An 11,155-nucleotide genomic window follows, 5' to 3' on the forward strand; every position below is an offset into this window, starting at 1 on the left:
TCTTTAAAGACTCAAAGTTCTTGCTGTACAGGTCTTTCACTTGTTCGGTTAGTGTTACCCCAAGATATTTTACATTATTTGTGGTTATTGTAAAGGGTGATGCTTCTCTGATTTCTTTCTGGGCCCACTTATGTGTATAATAGGGCTACTGATTTTTTTGAGTTAGTCTTGTATCCTGCCACTTTTTTGAAGGTGTTTATCATCTGTAGCAGTTCTCTGGTATAGTTTTTTTGGGTCACTTCTTGAAACTGTTATATCATCTGCAAATAGTGAAAATTTGACTTCTTCCTTCCTAATTTGTATCCCCTTGATCTCCTTTTGTTGTCTTATTCCTCTAGCTAGAACTTCAAGTACAATATTGAGGAGATACGGAGAGAATGGACAGCCTTGTCTTGTTCCTGATTTTAGAAGAATCTCATTGAGTTTCTCTCCATTTAGTTTGATGTTGGCTGTTGGTTTACTGTATATTGCCTTTTATCATGTTTCGGTATGTTCCTGTCATCCCTGATCTCTCCAAGACCTTTACCATCAAGGGGTATTGGATTTTTTGAAGGCTTTTCAGCATCTGGTGAGATTATCATGTGATTTTTCTTTTTCAGTTTGTTTATATGGATTACATTGATAGATTTTCATATACTGAACCACTCCTGTGCCTCTGGGATGAAGCTACTGGATCATGGTGGATAATTTCGCTGATGTGTTCTTGGATTCAATTTGCCAGCATTTTATTGAGTATTTTTACATCAATATTTTTCCTCTTTTTTATTTAATTTAAATTAGAAACAAGTTTGCTTCACATGTCAATCCCAGTTCCCTCTCCCCCCTTCCTCTCCGTACTCCTTCAACCCTCCCCCAGCCTCTCCCCCAATCCCCACTCCACTCTTCAAGGAGGGTGAGGCCCTTCATGGGGGATCTCGAATGTCTGTCATATGATACTGGACAGGGCCTAGATCCTCCCCATGTGTCCAGGTGGAGACAGCATCCCTCCATGTGAAATGGGCTCCCAAAGTCAATCTGGATGACAGGGCTAAATGCTGATCTATTGTCTGAGGCCACAAAGAATGCTGAGGACTCTTCAATGACACCCACATTCAGGGGGTCTGGATCAGTCCCATGCTGTCCTCTCAGTCATCAGTCTGGGGTCCAAGAGCTCCCCCTTGTTCAGATCAGCTGTTTCTGTGGGTTTCACCTGCCAAATCTTAAACCCTTTGCTCATCACTATCCCCTCTCTGCAACTGGGTTCCAGGAGTGCAACTGCCTCTGCTTCCTTCAGTCACTGAATGAGAGCTCTAGGATGGCACACAAGGAAATCATCAATCACATTATCAGGAAAGGGCATTTAAGGTAGCTTCTCCACTATTGGTTAGATTGCCAGTTGGTGTCATCCTTGTAGACCTCTGGACATCTCACTAGTGCCAGATATCTCTTCAAACCTATAATGGCTCCTTCAATTATTGTATCTCTCATCCTTCTCTCTTCTATTCTTCCCCCGACTCAACTTTCCTGCTCCCCTCTTTTTCTCCCAGCTTCCTCACCCCTCCCCCTTTCTCCCAGTCCCCTCAAATATTCTATCCCATTTCCCTTCTCTGGGTTACCATGAATATCTCTCTTAGGGTCCTCCCTGTTTCCCAGACTTTCTGGTTGTGGAATTGTAAGCTGGCACTCCCCTGTTTCATGCCTAAAATCCATATATGAGTGAGTACATACCATTGCATCAATATTTATGAGGGATCTTTGTCTGTAGTTCTCTTTCTTAGTTGTGTCTCTGTGTGGCTTGTAAATAATTGTAGCCTTGTAAAATGAGTTTGGCAATGAACCTTCTGCTTCTATTGTGTGGAACACTTTGAGGAGTATTGGTATTAGCTCTTCTTTGCATTTCTGGTAGAATTCTCCACTGAAACCATCTGGCCCTAGGCTTTTTTTGGTTGGGAGACTTTTGATGAATACTTCTATTTCATTAGGGGTTATAGGCCTGTTTAAATTGCTTATTTATTCTTGATTTAATTTTGGTATGTGATATCTACTGAGAAAATTGTTCATTTCCTTTATATTTCCAATTTTGTGCAGTACAGGTTTTCAAAGTATGACCTGATGATTCTCTGGATTTCCTCAGTGTCCATTGTTATGTTCCTCTTTTCATTTCTGATTTTGTTAATTTGCATGTTCTTTCTCTGCCTTTTGGTTGGTTTAGATAAAGGTTTGTCTATCTTGTTGATTTTCTCAAAGAACCAACACTTTGTTACATTGATTCTTTGTATTGTTTTCCTTGTTTCTACTTTATTGAGTTCAGCCCTCAATCTGATTATTTCCTGGCATCTACTCCTCCTGGGGGAGTTTGCTTCTTTGTGTTCTAGAGCTTTCAGTTGTGCTGTTAATTTTCTAGTGTGGCAGTTCGTCAGTTTCTTCATGTGGGTACTTAGTGCTATGAACTTTCCTCTTAGCACTGATTTCAAAGTGTCCCATAGGTTTGGGTATGTTGTGTCTTCATTCTCATTGAATTCTAGGAAGTCTTTAATTTCTTTTTATTTCTTCCTTGACCCAGGAATGGTGCAATTGCACATTGTTCAATTTCCATGACTTTGTAGGGTTTCTGCAATTTGTGTTGTTATTGAGTTCTAACTTTAACACATGGTAGTCTGATAAGTTACAGGGGGTTATTCCATTTTTTTAACTGTTGAGGTTTGCTATATTGCTGACTATGTGGGCCATTTTAGAGAAGGTTCCATTTGGTGGTGAGAAGAAGGTATATTCTTTTGTGTTTGCATGGAATGTTCTACAGTTGTTTGTTAAACTCAATTGGATCATAACTTCTATTAGTTCCTTTGTTTCTTTGTTAAGTTTCTGTCTGGTGGTCCTGTCTAGTGGTGAGAGTGGGATGTTGAAGTCTCCCACTATAAGTGTTTGAGGTTTTATGTGTGACTTGAGCTTTAGTAATGTTTCTTCTACCAATGTGGGTGCCTTTGTATTTGGGACATAGATGTTCAGAATTGAGACTTCATCCTGATGGATTTTTCCTGTGATGAATACAAAATGACCCTCTTCATCTCTTTTGATTGATTTTAGTTTGAAGTCTAATTTGTTAGATACTAGGATAGCTACACCAACTTGTTTCTTGGGTCTATTTGATTGGAAAATCTTATCCCAACCCTTTACTCTGAGGTAATGTCTGTCTTTGAAGTTGAGGTGTGTTTCTTGTATGCAGCAAAAGGATGGATTCTGTCTTCATATCCATTCTGTTAGCCTGTGTATTTTCATAGATGAGTTAAGACCATTAATATTGAGGGAGATTAAGGATCATTTAGTGTTAATTTTGTTTATTTTGGATTTGGTGGTGGTGGTGGTGGTATTGTGTGTGGATTTATCCCGCTTTTTCTTTCGGCTTTTGGTAAAATATTATCTATTGTCTATGTTTTGTGAGTGTAGTTAACTTCCTTAGGTTGGAGCTTCCTTCCAGTACTTTCTGTAGAGCTGGATTAGTGGATATGTACTGTTTAAATCTGGTTTGTCATGGAATATCTTTTTTTCCCCATCTATAGTGATTGGTATAGCAGTATGGGCTGGCATTCTTGGTTTCGTAGTGTTGGTAGAATATCTATTCAGGACCTTCAGACTTTCAGAGTTTCCATGGAGAAGTCAGATGTAATTCTGATAGGGTTGCCTTTGTATGTTACTTGGCCTTTTTCCTTTGCTGCTCTTAATATTCTTTCTTTATTCTGCATGTTTGGTGTTTTGAGTATTATGTAGCAAGGGAACGTTTTTGTGGCCCACTCTGTTTGGTGTTGTGTAAGCTTCTTGTACATTCATTGGTGTGTCTTTATGTTGGGAAAGTTTTTGTCTATGATATTGCTGAATATGTTTTATCCCCCTTTGAGGTGAGTTTCTTCACCTTCTTCTATACCTATTATTCTTAGGTTTGTCCTTTTCATGGTGTTCCATATTTCCTGGATATTCTGTGTTAGGGATTTGTTGTACTTAAGATTTTCTTTGGTCAATGAATCTATTTCTCCTAGTGTATCTTCAACATTTGAGATTCTTTCTGCAGTCTCTATATTCCTGTTAGTTATGCTTGCATCTGTAGTTCCTGATTGTTTACCCAGATTTTCTAATTCCAGAATTCCCACAGACTGTGTTTTTTTAATTGTCTCTATTCAGCTTTCAAACCTTGCACTGTTGGAATTGTTCCTTGAAATTTTTGGTTTGACTTTTCCTCCATTTCTTGAATTTTTTGTTTGTTTTTTCCTTCCATTTCTTTAAAGGATTTTCTCATTTAGGGTTTCTATCATCTACAGGAAGTTGTTGTTAAGATCCTTCTCTTCTGCTTCCTCTGTGTTGGGATGTTTAGGTCTTGCTGGTGTAATGTTCTTAGACTCTGGTGACCCTCATATTGGTTTTTGTGTTTTTGAATTTATTCTTATATTGTCATCTTCCTATTCTTTCTTCCAGTGGGTCCAGGTGGGGTCTCTTCCTCTCCTGGTGGGTATGGGTCAAAGGTTCTCTTCCTGTTGGTGCAAGTAGGTCCAATACTCCAATGGGTCTCAAGATGGTTGCAGGTGGGTCTTACACACTCCTTCTCCTAGTGGATGGTGCCAGGAACAATCATTATAACTGAAAAAAGCTTCCAAGAGCCCACACAAGCAGCCCAGTCAGTCTTCACTCACCCCCTAATGAATCAACAGGAAGATAGCTGAAAGAAAGAACACTCTGCAGTTAGGCAGCTAAACAACGTCTTCCCCTCCCCAGCTTCCTAATGAAGAGAACTTGGGCTCACAGGAATAGCTGATGGCAATAAAGGAAACATCCCACAATTAGATCACTTAACCCCTCCTTCTGCGACCCTTTTACCTTGCCAACACCTTGCTTATCTTCACCGGCTATCCTGCTCACCTTCAGAGACCCATGACTGAGAACCTTCTGTGGTGTGGTTACTAGGCAATGACCCCTCTCCTGTGATTACTTCACCCTACCTAGTTTCCCACCCTAACCACTGTATAACATGCCTAAGGAAAATAAACTTTTGCAGCTTGATCAGAAAGCCCGTCTTGCTGTCTGTTTCTCATGTCTCCTGTACCCTCATTCCAGGTTTCTCTGGCATCAACCTTGATTGTGCCCTGCTGGCCAGGGCAGATGGAAGTGGGACTAGCTCCATGATGTCAGCACATTCTGGATGGCTTGATCTGCCTGGGGTGAGTTGACCTGCCCAAAGTCCCCAGGCCAGGAGATCCAAAGAGGGCAAGGGGAAGTTGGGCCTGAGACAGGGACCCATGCTCACCTCTCCCCTGAGGAGGGTGGGACTAGCAAAGGGATGTCAGCAGACTCTGGATTGCCTGGTTCACTCAAGGAAAGTCGACCTGCCCATAGTCCCCAAGCCAGGAGATCCCAAAGATCCATGAATAAAGTTTATAGACAACAAAACCACTGGAATTATCCCAAATCAAGATTGTAACAATTTACTTGGGAAGTTCTGAGAACTGAACAATAATGGTGAATCATACACCTCAAATGGTTAAAACAATAAATCCTATATTATGTTATACATATGATGTCTCAATTTAAAATTTTTGACATAAAGCAAAATCACAACTTCTATACAAAACACACAAAAATAGAAAATATCATGTTATTAACAAGTTAGTAAAGAAGCCAAGCTTTGTATGAACACCTATAAACCCAGCACTCAGGAGGCAGAGGCAGGAGGATCTTTTGAGTCAGGATCAGTCTAATCTACATAGTGATTTCCAGAACAGCCAGAGATACATACTGAGACTTTGTCTCAAATAAACAAACAAGAAAATAAAACCCCCCAAATAAATTTGTATGGGAAATGGAGTAACAGAAACATAATCAAAATGCAAAGAAACATTTGTATCTCAAACAGAAAATAGAACTATGTAGAAAATAAAAATCTACATGTACCACGGTTACATGTAGATTTTACATGTATTGATAATTGAGTTCTCCAGAATGTCATTTCTAAAATACATAAAGAGAGAAAATTTTGACTTTGCATTGTTTAAAATGGGTGTATCACATATATAATAATGTTGAAAAGTAAAATTACTGAAAAGAATACCATGTATTCACTGATACATAAGAAATGGGCATTCTTATGCTACTATGAGAAGTAGAGATGAGGTTGTCAATAAAGATTAAATGAACTATCATCCAATTATAAATGCCACAATATGTGGTGACTGAATAACATGTGTTTGCACGACTGTCCAATTTCCATAGTGTAATCATTCCCATGATGTCTGATTTCAAGGTAGTAGTGTGATCTCATAACTATCCAGTTGGGTAGAGATGTATATAAACAACATAAACTTGGCCTTAGCCTGCTTCACACCACAATACGTGAGCCAGTCCAGCAGGAGTAGATCATGTAGAATGATCAGCAAGCAAAAAGTAACGACAGAGAAGAGCAAACAACTCAAGAATTAAACTTGATCCAATTAACGTCTTGAGAACACTGTCCAGGACTTGGGAGGTAGCCTTCCATTAGTGAGTTTCTGGGTTCAACCCCAGAAAGGCATCCAACAACCAAACATAAACAGAAAATCCTGCATATAACAGTGTAATGCATATTATATTAAATACATAGAATTATTAACTACATGATAATTTTAGGAAATTTACCTCAAAGTATTCATAATAAATGTAGTGGATGTCTGTCAATTAAAGGAGTGGGCTCTAGTGACTAGTATTTCTAGAGCATGTTTTATATCTCTGTTCCTCAGGCTATAGATAAAAGGGTTCAGCAAGGGTGTGACTACCGTATAAATTACAGAAGCAACTAAGTCTTTGTCACTGTCATTCTGTAATGAAGAGAAAAAGTAAACACCAGCAAGTGTCCCATAGTATAAAAACACCACAAAGAGATGGGAGGCACAGGTAGAAAAGGTTTTGAAGAATCTCTTTGTGGAAGGGGCCCTCAAGGCAGTGCTCCCTATGAGAATATAAGAGCCCAGGATGCTACTCAGAGGCAGGATGAAAAGTAATCCTCCCTCAGTGAAGATGACTAGCTTATTGAGGGAAATATCTGAGCAGCTCACCTTCAGGAGGGCAGTGAGGTCACAGAAGAAGCTGGGGACAGTATTATTGGCACAGAAGGACAGCTGGATCAAGAGGAGTGTGTGAAGCGACGCATGGACAAAACAGAAGAACCAAGACCCAGCAACTAAGCAGACACATAGTTCCTCCCTCATGGCAGTGATGTAGAGCAGTGGATGGCAGATGGCCACATACCTGTCGTAGGCCATCACTGCAAGAAGGAAATTGTCCAGGCAGCCAAAGAGAACAAAGAAATACATCTGGGAGATGCATCCATTGTAGGAGATGGAATGCTGCTGAGCCTGAATGTTCATCAGCATTTTGGGAACTGTAATGGATGAAAGGGAGATGTCAGAGAAGGCCAAGTGGCTGAGGAAGAAGTACATGGGGGTGTGGAGGTGAGAGTCCAGCCTGATGAGCAGGATGATGAGCAGGTTCCCCAGCACCGTGGTCAGGTACATGGCCAGGAACAGGGTGAAGAAGATGTTCTGCTGCTCTGGTCTGATGGGGAGCCCCAGGAGGAGGAACTCGGACACACTGCTCTGATTCTCCCCCCTCATGCTGCTCTTGTCTCTTTTGGAAATTTAAGAAAAAAATGATGAAACATCCGTGAACATGGCCATCACATTACTACAATGATGATTTCTGTGTGATTCTTCTTCTTTGTTTAGATGCAAGCAATTACTCTACATATACAGTTGGAAACATTTTCACAAGTATTTACTCACAAAAGTAACTTCTTTGGACAGTACCCAATTGATAGAGGATGCCACTTTCTTATTCGCTCTATAATAATAAGAATGCTGGCATTCATATGCAATAGTGTGCTACACAGCTGATCAGGTGTGTATGTATGCTATCCCATTTAGATTTATATTTTGGGAGTTTTGTTTGCTTGTCTTCTTCTAAATGCTTACTGACAAATATTCATTGTAACATAGTGATGATTTTATAAAGATATTTTCATTTACATATGTTGTGTATCATGTTCACCTCCATACTTCCCCACAACCACCTTTAGTCACCCCTTCACTCATCTGAATTTCAGCTATGCTTCTATTGACTTCTTCAACCTTTGATAAATAAATAAACCTGTCCTATCCTAACCCCAATGTTTCATCACACCTTCAGATTAATGAAATGTCTTTGCAAAGAAACTAAGGCTACCAGCACTTTGCTTAATCCATATTTAGAAAAAGTCCTGACCCCATCATTTATTCATGGACAAGCACATGAACACATAGAAGTGAGCCAATGGCCAGGTCTCTGTGCAGGGGTTTGTGTCTTCATACCAACCAGATTCAAGTCTCAGTACTTGTCTCTAAAATGGGGAATTAACAGTAAGAAGCTGGCATCCATCGTTTATATGGTTTTCATTTGTTTTTTCAAGCTGCTATAGATTACTTATATCACAGACAATCACCTCCAGCTGAGCCTTCTTGTTCTCCACCAAGGTGATGGCTGTATTGACTCTGCTTGAAGGACGGGGTCTCTTAGTTAGCACGACCCCTTTGTCAGAAGCTTCCTTCATAGCTTGGGCCAGCAGCCCTTGCTTCTTCTCCTGCTTTGTCTCTGGCCTTCACTGTTCCAGGTGAAGTCACACTGTGTGCTTGATGGGCAGGATCACTGCTCTCTATCATTCCCAACAGAAACCGCAACTTGTCCCCACAAAAGTGTCCAAAGATGCTGTATAATGTCCACCATTTTTTCCAAAATCTTATGAAAGGTACTACTCATATTTTATACATCATGTACTTCACAAAAGATTTCTGTATATTTTAGCTTCTCTCAAAGTATGATGTATTTGGGCTCAGTGAGATGGTTGCAGTGGTTCTTAACTTGAGGTTCATGATCCCTTTGGGAAACCTCTATCTCCAAAAAATACTCACATTGCAATTTATAACAATAGCAAAACTACAGTTATGAAGTAGCAACGAAATAACCTTATGATTGGGAGTCACCACAACATAAAGAACTCTATTAAATGGCTGCAGCATTAGAAATGTTGAGAACCACTGGGTTAGTGGGTAAAGGAACTTGTTGCCAAACCTGATGGTCTGAGTTTGATCCCTGGAAACCATATGAAAGAGAGAAACAACTCCAAGTTGTCCTCTGACTTGCACACCCACTTCATGGCAAGTGAGCATACACACACACACACACACACACACACACACACACACACACACACACACCACAGTGGAGGGAGAGAAACAGAAACAAACAAATAAATTGAACTTGACCTTGGACTGAGTTGTTGTGGGAGGTTACATGTCTTGGACAGGGAATTGCAGTGAGTCATCCTGAGGAACTTGTACCTTCTCCAGGGCTCAGGTTATTACAGGTTATGACCCCTAAGGAAGATGGTGACCAGGAGAAGAAGCTAGCCTGTGACCTCAAGGGGTGAGAGCAAGTCTAAATAGGCCAATTTTTCTGTTTTCTACATGTCCTTTCCCTAGACAACAGTGAACTAGTAAACTCCCACCACCCAAACATTGGATTTGGGGAAAGACAATAATAATTTATTTTTACTGACCATCATATGCTGAACACAGCACTGAATAGTTTATGTACACTAGCTCGCTTATTCCTCAGAATATTTCTGTAAAGTTTGGCTGATTACTGTCCTTGAATTCACTCATTAAGGCAACAAAAATGTATAGAAGCCATAGTCAAGATTTGACCCTATGATGGCCAGCTAATGCTGAGCTCTTATCAGTGGATAAGAGTAGCATGGTGATGAAATACATGTTAGCCTGTCTGCCCAATGCAGATTCACAACTGTTGAATCAACCAAGGAATATAAAACTTTTCAGGGATCACCCAGAGCCTCTAGAACACATGGATGAAGCACACATGCACTGTAAGGGCACACATACATGCAGACACTTGAGTTACTGATTTGTGATTTCTTACCAGATACAGTTGCCCTAAGGAAGGGATGTCACTAACAGGGTCATAATAACAAAATGCACAACTAATATGCAAGATTTTACACACAACACATGAGTAGCTGTCATAGTCTCAGCTGCTTTAACAGCACATAGAAATCACATCTCAAAAGAGTAAGTTAATACTCTGGATATAGACACACACACAGGACAACTAAAAATCAAAACAAGCAACACATTCAGCAATATGTAAAAACACATCTCAGAGGAATAGGCTCGTATTCTGGATATAGACATACACACAAACCAATAACAACGACAACCAAAAAAATCAACATGTAAAAATCACATCTCAAAGGAATAAGCTTATGTTCACTATCCTATCTATCTATCTATCTATCTATCTATCTATCTATCTATCTATCTATCTATCTTTCACACACACAGGTAGACACACACACACACACACACACACACACACAAGATGACCAAATGCAAGGTCAAATACATCATGCAAGAGCCATACAAAAATATAACAGTTACATAGGTATGTTTCTTTTCTTCAGGAAACAAAGAATACACACTGTGCACATATGCACCCCACTCAGAATACCAGTTCCAGTTCCCACTGACCTGTACCTGGCATGCATGAAGTCAGTGAGGCCCCTTTCACTCATAGACATAAATATCATCTCCAAATAAGTGAAATGCCTGTGCACACACTCACTCTCTCTCTCCCCACTCTCAAGGACACACAACCATACACCAAATATGACTCAGACAAAATGCAGCCTCTCTCTCTCTCTCTCTCTCTCTCTCTCTCTCTCTCTCTCTCTCTCTCTCTCTCACACACACACACACATATTCGTGTGCATGCAAAAACAAGCAAATGCAGAAAATGGCTTCAGATTGCTCAGTACACACTGTCTTCTTAAGACCTTTCAGTCTCCTCTAGTTGAATGTGTCTGAACATAGATGAAAACAAAGGAATCAACAGAGTGAGAGCATGGTAAGTATTTTAGACCAAATGGACTGATTTGGAGACTCCCAAACACATATAAATAACTTACTCTTGTGGGCCTGATTTAGATTTGTGTGTTCTGGGTCTGGAGAGATCAGAGTTAGTCATTACATATCATACATGTGCACACAAACATGCAAGACATGAGCAAATCTCACAAAGATTAGATATACCTACATTTTAAGAGCAATGGAAT

The 11,155-nt window shown here is 40.1% G+C and overlaps 1 protein-coding gene across 1 annotated transcript; it reads right to left on the minus strand.

The window, feature by feature from the left end:
- Nucleotides 1-6,668: 6,668 nt before the first annotated feature.
- LOC101843087 (olfactory receptor 1J4-like) lies at nt 6,669-7,607 on the minus strand. Its single transcript, XM_005082149.1, has one exon. The coding sequence runs from the start codon at nt 7,605-7,607 to the stop codon at nt 6,669-6,671; it is 939 nt and encodes a 312-aa protein (XP_005082206.1).
- Between the last annotated feature and the right edge of the window lie 3,548 nt (nt 7,608-11,155).

Source organism: Mesocricetus auratus, unplaced genomic scaffold (assembly GCF_017639785.1).
Source record: "Mesocricetus auratus isolate SY011 unplaced genomic scaffold, BCM_Maur_2.0 Super-Scaffold_100047, whole genome shotgun sequence".
NCBI lineage: Eukaryota > Metazoa > Chordata > Mammalia > Rodentia > Cricetidae > Mesocricetus > Mesocricetus auratus.